At 40.8% G+C, this 21,742-nt stretch overlaps 3 protein-coding genes across 3 annotated transcripts in view; all 3 read right to left on the bottom strand.

Annotated features, from left to right (window-relative positions):
- Nucleotides 1-21,742, bottom strand: part of LOC103012099 (protocadherin beta-4) — a 109,535-nt gene that overhangs the window by 9,306 nt on the left and 78,487 nt on the right. The window lies entirely within an intron of this gene.
- PCDHB15 (protocadherin beta 15) lies at nt 9,465-15,998 on the bottom strand. The gene has a single exon (XM_007194123.2). It carries the CDS (start codon nt 15,799-15,801, stop codon nt 13,420-13,422), a length of 2,382 nt encoding a protein of 793 aa, XP_007194185.2. The 5' UTR covers nt 15,802-15,998; the 3' UTR covers nt 9,465-13,419.
- On the bottom strand, nt 17,914-21,041 carry LOC103009489 (protocadherin beta-18-like). Its single transcript, XM_007194121.2, has one exon. It carries the CDS (start codon nt 20,849-20,851, stop codon nt 18,461-18,463), a length of 2,391 nt encoding a protein of 796 aa, XP_007194183.2. The 5' UTR covers nt 20,852-21,041; the 3' UTR covers nt 17,914-18,460.

Here is a 21,742-nt window from a genome sequence, read left to right as displayed (position 1 = left end):
TCATCAAGCCCTTTCAATATGGGATTGTTGCATATATCCAATTACCAATAAGGCCATAGATGTAGGTTGAAAGAGAGGTGGTAATGCAGGAGCAGTAGGTGTATTGCCAGTATAAACCATCCACTTATGAAACATATTTATGCTCTCCAGACCTGCTCACGTATGATCTTGTGTTACTACTTCCACTTGAAGATGGAGTGCTGCTACACATGCTACAATTTTATGGTTTGATGAACCAGGTAAATTATAGGCACCTCAGATCACATGTTCACTTTATCTCCCACAGTCAGGGGTTCAGTCTCTACCGTGGTCCAACAGCAAGCCAGGAGCTGTGTTACTGAGTTGGGATCTCTAAGAAGCAGACTCTGAGATTGAGTTAAAGTAGGGTATTTGCTAGGGAGTTCTTTGAGATTAACATCCATGGGGTAGAGGTAACAGAGGCAGGATTCAGCAGAGAGAGAAGTGGGGAACTCTGAAGCTAAAATGTCCCTTTAGAGTTGTGCTGAGCTAGCTGAAATGGCTAGGTCTTTATATTTCCACCTTGATCAGTCATTGGATGTGGCCTGCCCTGAAAAGGGTGTGACAGCTGAAAGGTGCCTACTGATAACACTCCTGGCATTCCCAGAATCAAGACTTCCATGGAAAGGGAATTTGAGTGGTGCATGTCCATGTCCTTACAGTCCACCTTCTATGCCTCTCAGATCCTTTTCTTCACACACATTCAGGGAGCAGCTCCTTCATGGTTCTGCTGGTCTTCTCTTCCTGGGGGAAACTTAGAAGAGAAAGTTTAATGGGATGACCTGCAGTCTCTACCACTGAAACTGGTTTCAGGGTTAGAACTGATAATCATTGTCTCCCTTCTCTACTAGCCATTCTAGGTTTCTTTTCACCTTCACTAGCATGTCTGCTGGTCTTGGTGGTTTATCTGGTGGTAGAATCCAGACGTTCATCCCCAAGACATATGAGTCCTTGTCACCAAGCCCTTTCAATATGTGATTGTTGCATATATCCAATTACCAAAATAACTGGGCTAGTGTGTACCAGGAGGCACTCAAGTGGGTCAACTATGTGCCAAACATATTTTTCCTTGAACCCTGTGTGTCATAGCAGTCCTACTTCCTCCTGATGATCAGGGTCAGCTTCCCCTGTCAAGTTGGTGGCTCCTCTCTTGTCTGCTGGACCCTGGTCATATGGAACCAAAAGGATTGAGGATACAGCTTTAGCTTATAGTATAGCGGGAATCATGCTATATCCCCTGGTGGAAATGTTTCCCTTTAAGGACAAGGACTTCTAACTCTGCAGAGCCCAGAGTTTCAGAAAAGGGAAGCACAAATTCCCCAAGCAGGTAATTGAGAGCAATGTTAACTGAAGCCATTCCTGCCATATAAAGTAAAGGGCTTAGTGTTTGTCTGTATTGCTGGCATATTGGAAATTTGGATGTGGAAGCACCTAAATCAACCTTGGTAAGTGAGGTACTTGAATAGCTTTTATCTTTGCCACTGTGGCCTCTTTGTTCATCTGCTCATCATGCCAGCAGTGGTCTGGCTGATGAAAGAGTCTGATGTCAAAAGGATCAATAATTTTGTCTATTCCAATGTTTAGTGACTCTTTCTTGGTGGAATGCCCTCTGGTGGCCATTAAATTATCACATATAGGTCTTCACACTTTGTGTTTACTCCCATATATTCATCATGCTTCTAACCCGTTACTCCTTGTATCCAATCTTCCAACTTTCCAGGATCCCAAGATTTTATTCTCTAACACCTTTATTCAATGGGAAAAAACCCAAAGCTCTTTGTAAGAATAGATGGATACATGTCTGGATCAGCAGAATATAGAATAATTTTGTGACCTCTTGCTATTTCCAGAAAGCAAGGACACTTTCAAAATCATAGGTTGGGTCAAAAGTCCACAGGAGCCATTTGAGGAGTCTCCTGCTGACCAAGTTGTGATAAGTTACTTGCAAAAATGGACCAAAAATGTATACTTGATTAAAACAAGTTAAGTCCATAGATGCCATGAATATGTAATGATACTAAAAAGAAAAAACTTGATTATTTTCTCTTTATTTAGTTTATTTATTGATCCTTTTGCCAATACTTCACTGTCTTGATTATTGCAACTATACAAGATGTCTTGAAAATATATATATATATATATATATATATATATATATATATATATATATATATATATATATATATATATATATATTTGCTTGTCACTTGCCAATTTCCACAAAACAGCCTACTTGGATTTTGATTGGAGTTCCATTTCTCTAGAGATCATTTTGGTAATTGTGAACATGTTAAAAGTTTTGAGTCTTCAATCCATGAACATGGTATGTTTCTCCATTTATTTAAATCTTCTCAATTTCTGTTTCCAATGTTTTATAATTTTCAGTGTGGAAGTCTTGCACATCTTTAGTTAAATCTATTCCTAATGTATTTTTTTGATGCTATTGTAAATGGTAGCGTTAAACTTTTATTTTCCATTTGTTACTTGCGATTATATAGAAACATAATTTATTTTTATATATTAGTCTTATATTCTGCAACCTTGCTAAATCTACTCATTAGTCCTAGTAGTTTTCTTGTAGGTTCTTTAGGATTTTCAACATTCGCAATTAGGTCATCTGTAAATAAAGACAAATATCTTAAATATCTGTACCTTTTATTTATTTTCCTGGCTTTTTACATTGACTAGGTCTTCCATTATAATGTTGAACAGAAGGAGTGAGAACTTTCTGGCTTTGTCTCTAATATTATGGGGAAGCATTCAGTATTTTACCAGTAAGTATGATGTTAGCTTTAGGATTTTAGTAGTTTTTTTTTTAAACCACAATGAGGATATTCCCATCCTCTAGTGTGCTGAAAGTTTTCACAAAATGCATTTTGAATTTTTCAAAGACTTTCTATGCATTTATTGAGATGATCATATATATGTTCTTTATTTTGTTAATATGGTGAATTACATTGATAGTTTTAATTTAACAATACTATGTTTATCATTTAGGAATTTCATTCTGTTTTGACTAACATAAAATTCCCACAAATCAGCAAGGGGCTTATTTCTCTCCTGGGAGAGTCTAGAAATAGGCAACACAAGGATAGTATAGCCACTCAACAATTGCAATAGGGGAGCAAACTTACTCATTTGTTTTCTTTTGCTGCAGCATTTTATGACTCAGGAAAAACAGAGTCACTGGAAGTATTAGGAGAACTATGTGTTCACTATAGAAATTAGACCTTGCACAAAGGTGGAGAAGAGGTAATCAGAGGATTGGAGAAAGTCTCTAAACACAATATTCTGAAACAGTGGTATGAATGGACAGTTTTGAGTTTGCAAGGAAATTCAAACAGCTGTGCACACCTATCCACCAAAGTAGGACCATGAAGGGTGAGCTCATGGAGATATTTATGGAAACTGCTACCTCTGAGGCGACTGAAGTGCTTGTGATTGGCTCAGGGTTGATGTTATTCTGCAAAGACAGTAGTCAGGAAGATAAGCTTGAAGTTTGGAACTTCTGAACAGTTCTGGATCTGTCTGTCAATCTGCTACTTCCACATCATTTTGAGACTAATGGCATCTTCATTTTTGCATTTCAAATCTCATGTAGGTTCCTCTTTTGTCTAATTCTAACCATACAGCAAGAGGATTCTAGAAAATGTAATTCTAAGCCTCCTATAACATAATCCAGCACAACCATCATTACCCCTAGCTTTCACCCTCATGGTTCCAAGTTCTCTCTTTTCAACTTGAATTGTTGTGTCCAACTTAAAGGAGGAGCAAAGTACAAAAGGTTAAATTACTGACTCTGATGAAACCATCTTTTTTTTGATAATTTTGAACATTTTAAATTTATATCAACTACTTATTAACCAAAACAATTGTTATATACTACACTAGCCACAAAAATGCTTAAGATACATCTCTCAACAGTTAAGGTCAATAACCTGAAAATTTCTAAGTTTTCATAGTAAGGAAGAAGGGTAGAATAGCTACCAGGTAGGCAAATCCCAGGGTCTGCCACAGTAGGCCAGGAAGAAAATCCCAACAAGTACCAAAGTCAATATCACAAGGACCACATGCATTTCATATAGTGGAAATTAATTAGAAACAATAACAAAGCTAATTTCAAATACACTTACTTGCATATTAAAAAATACACTTTACTTCAGTCTGAGATTTCACAATGGAAGTGAGACAATATACATAGGTGAACCACAATGAAAATAATACATATTGAAAGTTGTGTGAAATAGCTGAAAGAGTACTGGGAGCAAGTTATTACCATAGAGGTTTATATTAGAAAATGAAAACTATAAATTATGAGCTAGGGGATCACTTCAAAGATGAGAGAGACACTGATAAAGCAATTCCATATTTATAACATTTAAAAAATTTCTCCTCTGGTATTGCTTTCCTTATGCCTAACAAAGAAGAGATGCACCTGAAGGTTTTTCCACATTGATTGCATTCATTGGGTTTCTCTCCAATGTGAGTTTTCATATGTTTTTGGAGTATTAGGGAAAACTAAAGGATTTTCCACATTCTTCAAATTCCTATCTCCCAGTATGAGTTCTCACTTGCTGACTAAAGAATGAGAAAGACCTGAAGGTTTTCCCACATTCTTTACATTTATATGGTATCTCTTCAGTGTGTGTTCTCATATATGCCCTAAAGTGTTAGGAATTATACTTTCCCACACTTATTACACTTATATGGTTTCTCTCTAATGTGAATTTTCACACGGCTTTGAAAGAATTAGATACAAGTTAAGATTTTCCTGCACTTCAAATACTAATAGGATTTCTTTTCAGTGTGAGTTCTTACAAGTTTCCTAAGTGATGAGGAACAGCCAAAGGCATTCCTGCATTTCATATATCCACAGTGTTTCTCTCCAATTTGTGTTATCACATGTACAGTAAAATATGAAGAATAAAAGGACTTGTCACATTGTTTACAATCATAGGGCCTCTCTCCAATATTTGTACTCATGTGGTTACTAAAAGAGGAAGGGAACTGTGCATTCCTTACATGTATAGAGCTCACTTCTGCTGTTTTCTCACTTGTAATCTTTGAAGAATAAGTGAAGGTTTTCCCACATTCCTTATATTCATAATGCTTCTCTTCAATTCGAGTTCTTAAAGGTACTTTAAGGGATGTAGAAGAAATAAAAACTTTCTCACATTCTTTTACATTCATTGGGTATATTTTCAATATGAGTTCTCACATTTGCAACTAAAGGATGAGGGGCAATTGAAGATTTTTCCACATTTTTTACCTTCAAAGAATTTTTCTCCAATGAGAGTTTTCACATTTTCTTAGAGATGAAAGAAATGGAACCCTTTTTCACATTATATAAATATAAAGCCTGTTTCGACTGTGAGTTCTTACATGTATAGCAATGCATGAAGAATGAATAGAAGCGTTCCTACATTTTATATATTCATAGTATTCTTCTCCAGTGTGAATTTTCACATGAATCCTAAGATACAAAGAATAGCTGAAGAGTTCTCTACATTTCTAACGTTGTTAGGGTTGTGTCCAGTGTGTCTTAACAAGTGAATGATTAATGAAGGCTGTCACACAGCTAGTGAATTCACAGGATTTCTCTTCAGTATGAGTTCTCTTGTGCACATTTAAGTTTGGAAACAGGCTGAAGGCTTTTCCATATTGATTACTCTCATTATAGTTCTCTCCAGTATGAAATACCTTCCACATAGTAGATTTTAAGGTTTTTCTGAAATATTTTCCAATTCGATTTTATTCACAGAGATTCTCCACCATAAGAATTCTTAAATATCTCTCCTGTGTCTGAAACTGATCTGTGCCATGGCAAAAAGGATGATAATTACATAATAGGAAGCTTTTCACATTGTAGATGAAGTAGTATAATACTAAGTTAAGGTAGACAATGATAAGTAAAGGCTGTGTATTGTTATTCTTAGAGGAAATACCCCCCAAAATGTTACAGGTAAAAAGTCAATTTAGGACATAAAATGGAATACCAAAAAATACAGAATTAAGCCAAAAGAAAACAGAAAACAAAAAAACAAAGGAGTGAAAACAGAGAGTGTGAATTAAAAAATTCAATAGACACAATTATATAAATAATTATATTAAATATAAATAGAATACACTCTCCCATTACAAGGCAGAAATGATAATACTGGAGAAAAAAAAGCAAGATCCAACTCTATGTAGTTTACCAAAGATGAACTTAAAATATAAAGACAGGATGAAAGCAAAAGGATGAAAATAGATATATTATACAAACCCCAAGCATAAGAAATATGGATGACTCTATTAATACCGGATTTAAAGTATTACTAGAAACTAAAAGGGATGTTTCATAGTGCTTAATGTCAATTCAACAAGAAGATAAAATAATCCTACTGATGTGCACATCTAACAGAGCTTCACAATACATGAGGTTTAAAAAAGTGCTAGAACTGAAAGAAGAAACAGACAAATACACAGTTATAGTTGAAGAATAAATATTTTTCTCTCAGCAATTGATAGAACTTGTAGGAAAATGTGGTAAGGATAAAGAATATTTAAACATTATCAAAGCAATTTGGTTTAATTGATATTTACAGAACACTACACACCACAACTGTAGAATATGCATTTCCTTCAAGTACACATGCAAAACTTATCAAGATAACCCATATGTTAGATAATAACAACAAAACAGCAAGACTCAATAAATTTCAAAGGACTGAAATTGTACAGAGTAAGTTCTCAGACCAAAACAGAAATATTTTGGATATCAAAAATAATATCCCTGGATATTTGGAAATTAAGCAATACTTCTAGTTAAGCAATAGATCAAAGAAGAAATCAACAGGGAAACTGTAGATAAATTCAAACTTAATGGTAATAAAATCACAATGTATCAAAATTCATGAAATGCAGCTTAATTAATGCATAGAAAGAAACTTATAACTTTAAATTATATATTTATATATTTTAATCTGTATTAGAAAAGAGTCAACGATCTAACCTTTCAGAGAAACTAGAAAAAGAATAGAAAACTAAACCCGAAGTAGGTATAAGAAAAGAAATTAAAACGTATGAGTGGAAATCAATGAACCAGAAAACAGAAAGTAATAGGAAAATAACAAAGACAAGATTGGTTTAAAAAAAGAAAGATTAATACAATTGATATACTCACTGCAATACTGATAAAGGCAAAAGGAGAGAAAACATGTTTACCAATAACCAGAAGGAAAGAGGGGTACCACTACAGATCCTAAATATATTGAAAAGATAATAAAGGAATATTATCAATAACTTCATGCCAGTGTATTAACATCTTGGGTAAAATGGACAAATTGTTTAAAAAACACAAGTTACCAACTGACACAAGAGGAAATAGAAAACTGGAATTGCAGCATATCTATTTAAGAAGTTCAGTTTGCAATTCAAAATTTCCCCACAAAGAGAACGGTAGCCACACATGGTTTCTGGTAAATTCTATCAAATACATAAAGAAGAAATAATAAATATCTTACACAACCTCTTTCATAAAAGAGAGGTGGAATAAACAATCGTCAACTCATTTTATGAGACCAGTGTAATCCTGAAACTAAACCTGACAAGGGGATAACATGAAAAAATATAGAGAGACAAATATCCCTCATGAACGTAGATGCAAAAATTCTCAACAATGAAGTGGCAAATGTTATCCCCCAATAGATAACATTTTTCACACTGCTGCATGCCACCTGGAAGAAAAACATATAGTTTGCCTGATGAATCACAGCCATACAGGTACTCTTCCGTTCCCAGTCTGCAGGACTCCAGTTTGTCAGATCTCCTTGGATCTTTGTATTCTTCTACTGTTGCTGCTGCTAGCTCATATTCAGAATGGAGATGGACTTGATTCAGATCTCACCACTCAGATTTCAGCTGTGACTACCAAAACTACTGCTATGATGGCCATTTGAACTGGCAAGATGGAAACTACCAAAAGGAGCAGGACTAGGGTAAGGGAAGCGTCTCAGAAGCAAAATTAATGGGTCACCCAAAAACTTAGTAGTAAAGATAGATACTACTTAATGCAATATTCTAAAAAGTCAAACCTAATGAAATAATTCATGATGAACAAAATATTAATATTTTAAATAAAGACAGGATCCAACCCTACACTTGCACAACTTGGCCTCACCCTAATTCCAGCCCTGACACATCCTGACATCAACTTTATTGTTTACTGAGCCCACTGGGGAAAAAAGGACCAAGTCTGGTCTACACTTCCCTCCCCTGGGCTGCTCCTTCGAGGTCAAGAGGGCTACTAAGCTTCTAGATCCAATAATGCTGGCACTGTTAAATTTACAAAGAGAAACATCCTTCAGTTTGTAAATATAATCTATTTTAGGATATGTTAGTAATGGCAATTTTATTTTTTAATTTTTTAAATCACATTTCCTTTTTCCATGCAAATTTTAATTTTTTTAAATTTTATTATTTTATTATTTTTAATTTTTTTGGCTGCGCTGGGTCTTCATTGCTGCGCGTGGGCTTTCTCTAGTTGTGGCGAGTGGGGGCTACTCTTCGTTGCAGTGTGTGGGCTTCTGATCGTGGTGGCTTCTCTCTTGTTGTGGAGCATGGGCTCCAGGCACGTAGGCTTCAGTAGTTGCGGCACGTGAGCCCTGGAGCGCAGGTTCAGTAGTTGTGGCACATGGGCTTAGTTGCTCTGTGGCATGTGGGATCTTCCCGGACCAGGGATCGGACCTGTGTCCCCTGCATTGGCAGACTTATTCTTAACCACTGAGCCACCAGGGAAGTCCCAGTAATGGCAATTTTATGACATACATTTATGCACTAAAGGGAAAAATATCTTTACAGTGTGGAAAAGCTATGGAAAAGCATTGTTACTCTGGTATATATCTCTGCATATATACCAGAGATGCACCTCTACCATCTGCTAAAGCTACTCCCCTAGACACATACATACACACACACTCAAATGTACACATATACAAACATACACAAATACACAAACACTCTGGGTGAAGCTAAGGAGTTCTAAAACTTATTGAGGCAATTCCATCATGTATCATGATAGATTTTTATTGATTTTTCATGATTATGCTGATAAACTGGAAGGAATGCTCTTTTCAAGGTATGCCAGATCAGTCCAAGAAAGACATAAGTAGGAAGCCTTTGGAGATGCCTTTAAATTCTACACTTTACCAATATTTGTAAAGTAAGACAGGAAAGGAGTAATGGCTCCTGACACACTGAGGCCTCAAAACGCACATCTCTGTGTACTGAAAATGTTGTTAGGAATTTCTGATCCTTCCATCAGGCATATTCTACCAAAACATGTAGACTGCTGATCTGCTTATGAAGATTTTCAGGACTCATATTTAGTCAATTTATTTTACTAAATAAAATTTTTGGCTGTGCCACTTCCCTGCCAGAGAGGGAAACAAGTGTTCTAAACTGCCAGTCGTCTTGTAAGGACACCACTGATGCAGGTTAATAGTATAGCTGGCATTTATCAGGTCACTTTCTCATTCTATTTTCCAAAACTCAACTTTTTGGGTTGCTACCAACCAGGAAGATTCCTTTGAAAGTTCAATTATCTTTGTATGTTTATATTAGTCAAATTGAGAAATGACTGAATAAAGATATAAAGTCAGCCATAGTAACTCAGAGTACTGTCCCTTGATAACACCTAAGGGAAGGTAAAACTATTTTTCTGACAAGCATCTCATACATCTTAAACAGACAACATAGGACCTAGTCAGACAACTGTGTAAATCAACCTTACTCACGAGGAGGAGAGATGTGGCAGCTTGGAATGCATTTGTCTGTAATCAACAGAAAAACTGACTACAGTTGTTTAATCACATAGGGGTTTATTTATAAAGTGCAACATAAAGCCTGGGAGAAGGTAGCATAGAGGTGTTGCAGCAGCTTGACAATGCTGTAAGAAATTCAGGGGCTTTCCATCTTATCATACTTAGTATATAACCTTTGTTCTAGGGTATTCATCTCACGGTTGCAAGTTGTCTGCTTCAACTCAAGGCTTACTCATCAATACCCATGCCAGTTAAGAAAAAGGAAAATGGGCAAAGTCCTAAGGAACATGCCACCTCAGATTAGCCCTTTCAAAAATATTTCCCTTAAGCCCAATTCCCAATTATACTTTTACATCAGTAGCAATAACGGAGTTATATGACACTCCTACCTGCAAGAGATTACGGGAATATGAATATTTTGGCCTAGAGTAGGGGAAGGCAAAGAAAAATGGGCTTGGAAATGGCTTTGTTGGTAGCCATTTGTATTCATGTCCTATAGCTGCTGTAACAAATTACCATAAACTTAGTGGCTTAACAACACAAATTTATTATCTTACCATTCTGGAGGTCAGAAGTTAAACTGGGCTAAAGTTAAGGTAGAACTATATTCCTTTCTGGAGACTTTAAGGGAGAATACATTTTCTTGCCTTTTCTAGCTTCTAGAGGCTGTCTGCATTCCCTCATTTGTGGCTCCCTTCTATCTTCAAACTCAGTAATGGCTGGTTCAGTCTTTTTCACAGAACATCACTCTGATATTGACTTTTCTGTTTCCCACTTCCACTTCTTATTAAAGGCTCTTGTGACTACACTGGACCCATCTGGATAATCTAGGGTAATCTCCTTATAAGGTTAGCTGATTATCAACCTTAATTCCATCTGCAACTTTAATTCCCCTTTGCCACATAACGTAAGATTTCACAGGTTCCAGAGATTAGGACATAGATACTTTGTGGGGCCATTATTCTCCCTACCACAGTCCACCCTCTGGTCCCCAAAGATTCACATCCATCCCACATAAAAAAAACATATTTAAGGTCCTCAAAGATCACATCTCATTATAGTATCGTCTCAATGTGTATGCCTAGTACAAGTAGTGTACACCTGTGACATCCTTGGCTTTCTCTCCAGAACACACTTTCCTAATTTTAGCATCTTTTAAAATCTGAATAGGCTGAGAATTTCTCAAATCATCATATTCTGGTTCCTTTTTGCTTAACAGTCCTTCCCTCAATCTGTTTCATTCTTCTCACATTTTACTATAAGCAGCAAGAAGAAACCACACTGCACTTTCAACCCATGCTTCCTCAGCCCAAATCTCCTCAGCTAAATATCCAAGTTCATTGCTTACAAGTCCTTTTACTCCCACATTTCCACTGCAGGACACAATTCAGCTAAGTTTTCAGCCACTATGTAGCAAGGATTCCATTTCCTCCAGTTTCCAATAACATTTTCCTCATTTCTTTCTGAGCCTTCATCAGCAGTGACTTTAAACTTTTTAAAAAACTTTTTATTTATTTACTTTTGGCTGTGTTGGGTCTTTGTTGCTGTGCACGGGCTTTCTCTAGTTACGGCGAGCAGGGACTACTCTTCGTTGCGGTGCACAGAGTGCGTGGGCTTCTCGCTGCGGTGGCTTCTCTTGTTGCAGAGCACAGGCTCTAGGCGCGCAGGCTTCAGTAGTTGTGGCTCGCGGGCTCTAGAGCACAGGCTCAGTAGTTGTGGCACACGGGCTTAGTTGCTCCGCGGCATGTGGGATCTTTCTGCACCAGGACTCAAACCCCTGTCCCCTGCATTGGCAGGCGGAGTCTTAACCACTGTGCCACCAGGGAACATCCATATTACTACCATATTACTACCAAGTAACATCCACATTACTACCAAGTCTCCTAAGGTTTTGATTTAGGTACTCTATAAGGCAATATATGTTTTCTCCACCATACTCCTTACTTCCCTCTGAGTCTTCGCTAGCAGAGTTATTAACATCTGTATTTCAACTAACAGTCTGTCCAAAGCAATCTAGGCTTTTTCCATCATGCGCTTCAAAATTCTTCCAGCCTATGCCTGCTGCTCAATTCCAAAGCAATTTCTGTATTTTTAGTTATTTGTTACAGCAGCACTCCACTTCCAGGTACCAAAATCTGTATCAGTCAGGGTTCAACCAGAGAAACAGAACCAGCAGGAGATATATATTAAGAGATTTATTGCAAGGAAGTGACTTACTTGGTTGGGTGAGCTGGCTAGGCAAGTCCAAAATCTGTAGAGCAGGCAATTAGAAAGAGCAGGCTGGAAGTCTGGGGCATGAGAAGCTGCTGCCCACAGTCAGAATTTCTTCATCTCAGGGAAGACTCAGCTCTGCTCTAAGGCCTTTCAACTGACTGAATCAGGCCCATCCAGATCATCTAGGATATTCTCCCTATTTTAAGACTAACTGATTAGCAACCTTAATTCCTCTGAACCTTAATTTCCTTTTGCAATATAACACAGAATATTCACAGGTTCCAGGGATTAGGATGTGGATGTCTTTAGGGGGCCATTACTCTGCCAACCACACCATTCTATAATATCCACTTATGAGGCTCCTGGAGATAGAGGAGTCCTGACAACAAAGCTAATTATTTCTTCAAATCATTCAACTCCCTCACCAACATATCCTTTACTAAGTTTTCTTTGGTTAAGTAATATTAATTCTACAATGCATTTTCTTTCAAATTCCCTATTAACCAGAACAACGTCGTCATCCAAAGGCAAGCAGATATTGGAATGCTGTGTCATCAAAAGCTCCTCTAGGCCCAGAATTTGGAGCTCACTTGAGAATTCGTCTCCAATAGCAAGGGACAATTGCAGGCAATGCATTACTTGGTCACGTCTAAAGAACTCCTTAAACATAGTCAACCTGGTATCAGTAAACTCTTTAACAGGATCACAACTTCAGTTAGATATAAGGAAGAACTTACAAGTGTTTTCAAACTTAATTTAGATGAGAAAGAATAGATGATAAATATATACTTGCATGAGATAACATATGCAATATTTCAGAGTGAAAGTCTAATGATTACAAGTGTGATTTTTGAAATAAATAGCATGAAATTATACATGTCGCTGCCTATTGGTAAAACAGAAATCCAAACAGAGCTTGGAAGAAATTGGACATAAGTAAATATAAATTGATTCCACTCCAAACAGAAGAGGGGTTATAGACAAGTCTTACTGTGTAAATAATAAAAACATAAAAAACTTCCAGTAATTAAAAAATGAAGTATGATAAAAAGGGATCAGACATTTTTATGTAGTGTCATATAGTGAGAAATATACTTTTAAAGTTAGAGTTACTTTTATTCTGAGGGGCTAACTTTCATATTATCATTTAGAAATAAATACTAAAAGTTTAATCAGAAATATGAAATTTCCTGATATAAAATTTTTACTAACAATAATTGTAAAAATAATTATAGGACAAACAGGCCAACAAAACAATGAGTAGTATTACCAAGAAAAACTAGAAAAGAAGAAAGACAAGTAGCATTAAAGATTACTACTAGGTTAAAAAAGGGAAAGGTGTAGGAGACAAAACTAATGTACGCAGTGGGGATGTTTCAGATACCTAACTATTCTGGAAGGTTGAACTTCCTTCTGACTTCCTCCCAAGGTCCGATTCTAGAATATTGTGGAAGACAGGCTTCAAGAATTTGAACTCATTACTCCCGGAGCCTCCCGTCAGACACACCTCGTACTGGTAGCTTTGGGACAGGGTCCCCGTGCCGCTGACGTCCACCAGGTGGCCCGGAAAGGGGCCCTCGGGCACCGAGCAGCGACCCACCGAGGCCGCCCCGCCCCGCCTGCACAGCCGCACCGCGACGAACACCAGCACCGAGAAGAGGAAGAGCGACGACACCGACGCCAAGGCGACCACCAGGTAGACGGTGAGCGGGGCGGCCGGCGCCGCGTCCGCCGCTTCCGCTTCCGGGGCCGGCAGGTAGGGCTGCGAGAAGCCGTCCACCAGCAGCACGTGCAGCGTGACGCTGGCCGACAGCGGCGGCTCGCCGTTGTCCTTGACCAGCACCACCAGCCTGTGCTTGGCCGCGTCGCGCTCGCTCAGCAGCCGGGCCGTGCGCACCTCGCCGTTGTGCGCCCACACGCCGAACAGCCCGGGCTCCGTGGCCTTGAGCAGCTGGAACGACAGCCAGGCGTTCTGGCCCGAGTCGCCGTCCACCGCCACCACCTTGGTCACCAGGTAGCCCGCCTCGGCCGCCCTGGGCACCAGCTCGGTGCAGGGCGCCGAGGCGTTCTGCAGCGGGTACAGCACGAAGGGCGCGTTGTCGTTGTCGTCCGCCACGAGCACGCGCACCAGCGCCTGGCTGCTGAGCGCGGGCGAGCCGCGGTCGGCGGCGCCCACGCGGAACTCGAACGCCCGCAGGGCCTCGTAGTCCAGGGACCTCAGGGCGAACAGGTGGCCGTTGTCCGGGTTGATGGACACCAGGGAGGCCAGGGGCACGTGCGCGTCGAGGGGCGGCAGCAGCGAGTAGGTGACCTGGGCGTTGGCGCCCGCGTCTCTGTCTGTGGCGCGGACGGTGCCGATGTGCAGGGCGGGGCTGTTGTTCTCGCGGACGGACAGGGTGTAGGAGGTCTGGGTGAAGGCGGGGGCGTTGTCGTTGACGTCGGACACCAGTACGGTTATGTTGTGCTGGGTTTTCAGTCTCGGTGTCCCCATATCTGTGACGGTGATGGTGATATTATATTGGGCTTTACTCTCTCTGTCCAGCGCCCCATTTGTTACTAGGGTGTAGAAATTCTCTGCAGATGGTTTCAGGAGGAAGGGGAGATCATCCTGGATGGAGCAAGTCATCCTGCCGTTGTCCCCTGAGTCTCGGTCTCGAATCCTAAACAGGGCCACTTCTGTCTCAGGGGAATTTTCAGGAATGGGGCTGGTAAGTGATGAAATAGTTAGTTCTGGGGAGTTATCGTTAACATCCATCACCTCAATGGAGACAGAGCATTTTCCAGAAAGTCCCCCACCATCGGACGCATCTATATACAGCTCATATGAGGATATTGTCTCAAAGTCTAGTTTTTTAATTAGTCGAACTTCTCCTGAAATGCTGCTTAGCTCAAAAGTTGTGCTTATCTCTTGAGAACTATAAAAAAGGGAATATGATATTTCTCCGTTTGTTCCAGTGTCCAAATCCCTAGCTGAGACCTTGACAACTAGGGTGCCTACAGGGCTGTTCTCTGGGACCTGCACCTGGTAGTGCGTCTGTGCAAACTCAGGGGCGTTGTCATTAACGTCCAAGACCAAGATTCGGACCTGGGCGGTGCCAGACCTGGGCGGAGAGCCGCCATCCAGCGCTGTGAGGGTTAATCTGAGCTCGGCCTGCTCTTCGCGATCCAGCTCTTTGTCCAGCACCAGCTCTGGGTATTTCCTGCCGTCCCCCCAGTTGCGGGTGGAAACATGGAAGCAAGAGTTGTGACTGATATTGTAGTTTTGGATATTGTTGTTGCCCACGTCCAAATCCTGAGCCGTTTTCAGAGGAAACACGGTCCCAGGAGGGCTAGTCTCTAGGATTTTCAGCGTCATTTCTTTTTCAGGAAACTCAGGAGAATGATCGTTTATGTCTCTCACCAGTAGCTCAGCTCGAAATACTCCCAGTGGCTTTTTCAGTAACACTTGGAAATGCATTACACATGGATCTGTGGGGCCGCACATCTCCTCCCGGTCCAGTTTCTCACTTAATATCAACTCCCCAGTCTGTAGATCAAGCTGCAACCAGGGTTCGTTGTCCTCGGAGACCACCCGGGCTTCTCGCGCAGCTAGCTCCCCCACTCCCAGCCCCAGGTCCTTAGCAAGATTGGCCACAAAGGAGCCGCTCTCAGTTTCCTCCATCACGAAATAGCGACGGGATTCCCAGCCTGCCAGAGCCACTCCCAGCAAGAGAAAGAGAATCAGGACTTGCCTTTGTTTAGGAAAGCGCTCCCCTCCGGCCTCCATCTTTACTCCCACAAACGCCTTTCCAGGAACAGGGGCCAGCTCTACTTTAGGTAGCAATGGGACTGAGACAGTGGTGGACCTCCCAGTGGGTAACCTGTCCAGAAATGTCGGCGAGCAGCATTCCCTGGAGTTTTTGGTCCTGAGCTTTGCTTACAGGTTTTTCTCTTCCGCTGGAGATCTGAGGTAGAGTTCGTAGCATTTCCTGGGCTTTTTTTTTTCTTTTTTTTTTTTTTGACGTCTTAGCCTGCAGCGCCATCATGCGTTGTCTTCGAAAAGAATTGCTGCAATTGCATTCTCTCTGTATATAATAATCTAGATGGCTATTAGGAGTTTGCAAATGGTTTGGGGGAGATGATGTAATCAGAAAACCATGCAATTATAACTATTCATTCCTTCATTCAAAGGAGTGTGACTGATATCTATGTACTAGGCTCTGAAATACATCAGTAAGCAATCCAGACATTGTCCCTATCTTCTAGAACCTGTCGTCTGGGTGGGGTATTCTGAGGAGAACTGAGAAGTGAAAGAAGACTTAAAAGTGATCAGTCATCTTGTAAAAATAACTATATATACACCTATGTGATTTCTTAAAGTTCTCTCAGCAAAAAGTTTGAATTCCTCTAGATTTCCTTTCAAATTCTAGGCACCCTATGTGCCAGAATTGTGGTTTCCATTGGTTGAATCACATCAAGGAAAAAGCTATTAGTTCATTCCAATTTATAATGCCCTTTCTACATAGGGTCTGAGATTTTATGATTTTATGAAACTTTCAAACTGTGGAAAAATGCATAGGAGGGCAGTTCCCATATCTCCTCCTGCTTTTTCTCCGTAGCATTGGTCACCATCTTATACAACATATATGTACACATTTAATTCTTTCTTTTCTATGTCACCCTTGAGTTTAAGAACCTTGTTTTGTTCACTTCTACATCCATCAACATCTACAATAGTTCCTGGCACCTAGTAGATACTCAACAAGTATTTGCTAAATAGATCAATGAATAAATTAATTTTACAATTCTGATAGATGGATTCTCCTCCTAATGTAGAAGCCCCCTGTTTTGCTAACATCCTAGTTCATTGTATGAGCTAAATAAACAAGACAGCATGTTCTCAAGTGACTTTTTTTCTATGCTCCTTTGAATAGTAATTTGAAATAATTCAAAATGATCTAAAATGTTTTTTCACTGAATGACAAAATACCCTGGTTCCCCTAAGCAAAGGAATATATTATAAAAAAGAAAGAACATAATAACAAGGCTATAATGAGCCTACAAATAAGGCATACATCTCTTAGAACACAGTTTACATTATCAGTGTTATTTTGCAGTAAAGCTATTATGACACTAATGATATTCAAAAACATATAGTAGAATTTTCTAAGAATTTCTAATTTCTCTTAAACACTCCAAAGACTGTACAGTTTGGATATATCCATCAATTCTTCTCAAAATTGTATATTCTAACAAATGCTTGTTCTTGTCCCTTATAGACTACTAATATTCCACAACCTTTTGATCCTAAATATTACATTAATATGAAAACCACAATTTTTAACATCTCAAATTAATAGTAAGGTCCAATCCATGGAAGCATATCTAAAAGTGCTTTTGATTAGAGAACAAATCCACTTAGCTATCTTATTTAGAGGGAAATTTATTTAAAAATTTCATATTTATTTCCAAAAGCTCAAGAGAGAAAGCACATTTGGGAGTGACTGGAAAATCCAAAATGAGGCATCTCCTTCCTTTTTGTCTCTAAGTAGATTGGCTTTCTGTGCTTCTTTCATGTATTTAGCCAACATGATATCACTTTCTTGTTGAGTTTCTAACAGAGATACTATAACCAGTTTCTAAAGTCATTTTTTTAAGCATAGATAATGAGATTGGGTCAGTTTGGATCAGTAATGTCTACCACCTTGTCTTGTTGTTTGAAATCACAGAGGGAGATGGGTCATATAAAATAAACATGGCTGCAACAGTACATTTTTACTGAAGAGAGAAGTTTCCAGGAGAAGATGGGGTGGGCTAGACAGGCACCACAAAAGGAATCTATTATTTAAATATCCTAAAATAACCTAATAATCTTTCAATACTACTCATATATATTATATACTGCAGGCTGATAAGAAAACACCTTTAAGTATAGGATAAATTGCAGTCTTTTCCACTTAATACTACTGTGAAACAAAAACATGCCATTTTTTCAGATATTTCTCCATTTAAAAGTCTAAGACAAGGAGGCATAATATCATATTAAACAGAAGATTTACTAAAAATTCACTATATTTGTATCATGCTCATCTCCTAAGTAACGACAACATCAAAAATTTAGAAAAAGTTTCTGGACAACAGTCAGAGAATGGGTTTGGGATCATCTTCAAATCAATAGTGCTTGATGATGAAAAGTTGAAAAACTAACAAATATTCATGACTTTTCAATACTGAAGTAAAATTGAAAGTTCTTTGTCTCCATCAAAATAGAAATAATAGAGTAAGTATGAGTATATTCTCAAATAAAATTTCTAATCTCCTTAACTAGCAAAATGAAATCAGAAAAAAAAATCAAGAAATTCTATATGGCCCAAAAAGCTAATGGAAACAGTATATTTAGGGAAAACTAATTTTCATCCCGAATGCTCTGAAAAACCAAAAAATTCCTAATTGAATCCAAAACCATTTATAAAGTTTGAGTTTTCCTCTACATCATTTACAGACTCCTGATGATTGGAGGCAACAGACTTCAGAAACTTGAACTCGCTGGTCCCAGAGCCCCCCTTCAGACACACCTCGTACTGGTAGCTCTGGGACAGGGTCCCCGTGCCGCTGACGTCCACCAGGTGGCCTGGAAAGGGGCCCTCGGGCACCGAGCAGCGACCCACCGAGGCCGCCCCGCCCCGCCTGCACAGCCGCACCGCGACGAACACCAGCACCGAGAAGAGGAAGAGCGACGACACCGACGCCAAGGCGACCACCAGGTAGACGGTGAGCGGGGCGGCCGGCGCCGCGTCCGCCGCTTCCGCTGCCGGGGCCGGCAGGTAGGGCTGCGAGAAGCCGTCCACCAGCAGCACGTGCAGCGTGACGCTGGCCGACAGCGGCGGCTCGCCGTTGTCCTTGACCAGCACCACCAGCCTGTGCTTGGCCGCGTCGCGCTCGCTCAGCAGCCGGGCCGTGCGCACCTCGCCGTTGTGCGCCCACACGCCGAACAGCCCGGGCTCCGTGGCCTTGAGCAGCTGGAACGACAGCCAGGCGTTCTGGCCCGAGTCGCCGTCCACCGCCACCACCTTGGTCACCAGGTAGCCCGCCTCGGCCGCCCTGGGCACCAGCTCGGTGCAGGGCGCCGAGGCGTTCTGCAGCGGGTACAGCACGAAGGGCGCGTTGTCGTTGTCGTCCGCCACGAGCACGCGCACCAGCGCCTGGCTGCTGAGCGCGGGCGAGCCGCGGTCGGCGGCGCCCACGCGGAACTCGAACGCCCGCAGGGCCTCGTAGTCCAGGGACCTCAGGGCGAACAGGTGGCCGTTGTCCGGGTTGATGGACACCAGGGAGGCCAGGGGCACGTGCGCGTCGAGGGGCGGCAGCAGCGAGTAGGTGACCTGGGCGTTGGCGCCCGCGTCTCTGTCTGTGGCGCGGACGGTGCCGATGTGCAGGGCGGGGCTGTTGTTCTCGCGGACGGACAGGGTGTAGGAGGTCTGGGTGAAGGCGGGGGCGTTGTCGTTGACGTCGGACACCAGCACGGTTGTGTTGTGCTCGGTTTTCAGCCTGGGGGTTCCCATATCTGTGACGGTGATGGTGATGTTGTACTCGGCTCTTTTCTCTCTGTCCAGAGGGCTCTCTGTTACCAGGGTGTAGAAATTTTTGAAGGTAGGCTTCAAGAGAAAGGGGAGATTGTCCTGAATTGAGCAAACCATCCTCCCATTGTCCCCTGAGTCTTGGTCTCGTAGGCTAAAAACAGCGACTACCATTTCAGGTGACGAATTTTCTGGTATGGGGCTGGTAAGAGATGTTATGACTATTTCTGGTGGGTTGTCATTCACATCTACAACACTAACTAAAATTGCTGATTTTCCTGAAAGGCTCCCACCGTCAATGGCCTGAATATTTATTGTATAAGACTTAATTAACTCGAAATCCAGAAGTGCTTTTAAACGGACTTCGCCAGAAATGGGATGGATTTCAAATGTTTTCCGTATGTCTCTGGAGACGTGGGAAAATGAATAAGATAGTTCTCCATTTAGTCCTGCATCTAAATCTGTAGCAGACACTTTGACGACCAAGGAGTCCAGAGGGCTGTTTTCTGGTACCAAAACCTCATAGACGGACCTCTCAAACTCTGGGGCATTGTCATTGATATCTGAGACCAACACACGCACCAGTGCAGTTGCAGACCTGGGCGGAGACCCACCATCCAGGGCTGTTAGTGTTAATCTAAGTTCAGGCTCCTTTTCTCGATCCAGAGGTTGGTCCAGCAACAGCTCTGGGTATTTTCTACCCTCCTCACTGTCTTGCAGTTTAAGGTGGAAATGAGGATTGGGGCTTAATGTGTAGTTTTGAACAGCATTCTTTCCTACATCCAAGTCCTGAGCGCTATCCATTTGGAATGACGTTCCTGGAGTAGTACTTTCTGAGATTTTCAGAAGTATATGTTTGTCTAGAAACGTGGGAGTGTGATCATTTATGTCTTTGACCCTAAGCTCAGCTCGAAAAAATTGCAAAGGATTTTCAAATAATACCTGGAAATTTAATATGCATGGCTCGGTGAGATCGCAAAGCGCCTCCCGGTCCAGTTTCTCATTTAAGATCAAGTTGCCAGTCTGCCGATCCAACTGCAGGTATGGTTTATAGTCATCAAAGATGACTCTGGCCCCCCGCGCAGCCAGGTCTTCCACGCCCAAACCTATGTCTTTCACCACGTTGCCTATAAAAGAGCCGATCTCCGTTTCCTCTGCCACAGAATAGCGCCAGGTCTCTGAACACACCAAAGACCCTCCCAGGAAAACAAAGAAAAGCAGCGCTTGCCTTATCTGCTGAGGGCTTCCTTCTCCCGGCTCCATGGCTCCCTAGCCAAACGTCTTTACGCGGAAATATTTCAATTCAGTCTCAAACTGCTCCTCTCAGCTATTAACCTGGACTATTGAGAATCTATAGACTTGCAATTCGGTGGCGAGGGCGTTGTTGGCTCCCTAGCTTTCTCTTGAAAGCCTCTTTTTATCACCACTGCTTCTCTGGAGCTCTCAGTTCCAGTGGTTCACGGTAACCAGAGCATCTGATGGTACAAAAATTTCCCCATCTTATCCTGAAGCGCCACCACGCGACTCTGCAGAGTCTCAGGTTTTAAACAAAGCCAAATAAGTTTGAGACAAAATATTAATTTATCTTGCGTGTTTGTTGATGACTCTGAATTATACTTTCTCCTATATTCCTATTTTCTTTTCTCAGTTTTGTTGTGATGCTGTTACTATTCAGTCTTTAACACAATAAACCACAATCTCTAGAGCTGTGGTGGCTATAAAAAGCATATTTAAGATATAGTCCCAACCTCAAATAAGTTATGCTATCTCTGTGAAGACAACACAACTAAACAATTAAAACAACTAAAAATAGTTAAGAGGACTTTTTTATGTAATTGACTTAGTGAGCTAGAGGTTCCCAGGAAAATTGGAAACAGGAACCAAAGATCTTAGTCTTCTTTAGATATCAGCAAATATGCTTTGAAAAGACAGTAAAGATAATGTCATGTATTTAAAACTGAACTGGTATGTACAAATAATTGTTTTGTGGAGGCTGGACATTTCAGGCTGGGTAAATGGTACTATTTATTTAGGGATACTCCATAAGTGTAGTCAAAAGTAAGTGCTCAACAGTAGTGAATAATGTAAGTAGTGAATAATGTAAGATATGTCCAGTTTCTGTCAACATTTTTAAAAAGTTGAACAAACTAGAAC

This window comes from Balaenoptera acutorostrata, chromosome 2 (assembly GCF_949987535.1).
Source record: "Balaenoptera acutorostrata chromosome 2, mBalAcu1.1, whole genome shotgun sequence".
NCBI lineage: Eukaryota > Metazoa > Chordata > Mammalia > Artiodactyla > Balaenopteridae > Balaenoptera > Balaenoptera acutorostrata.
Note: the sequence above shows the minus strand (reverse complement) of the source record. Positions and strands in the feature narration are given on the sequence as shown.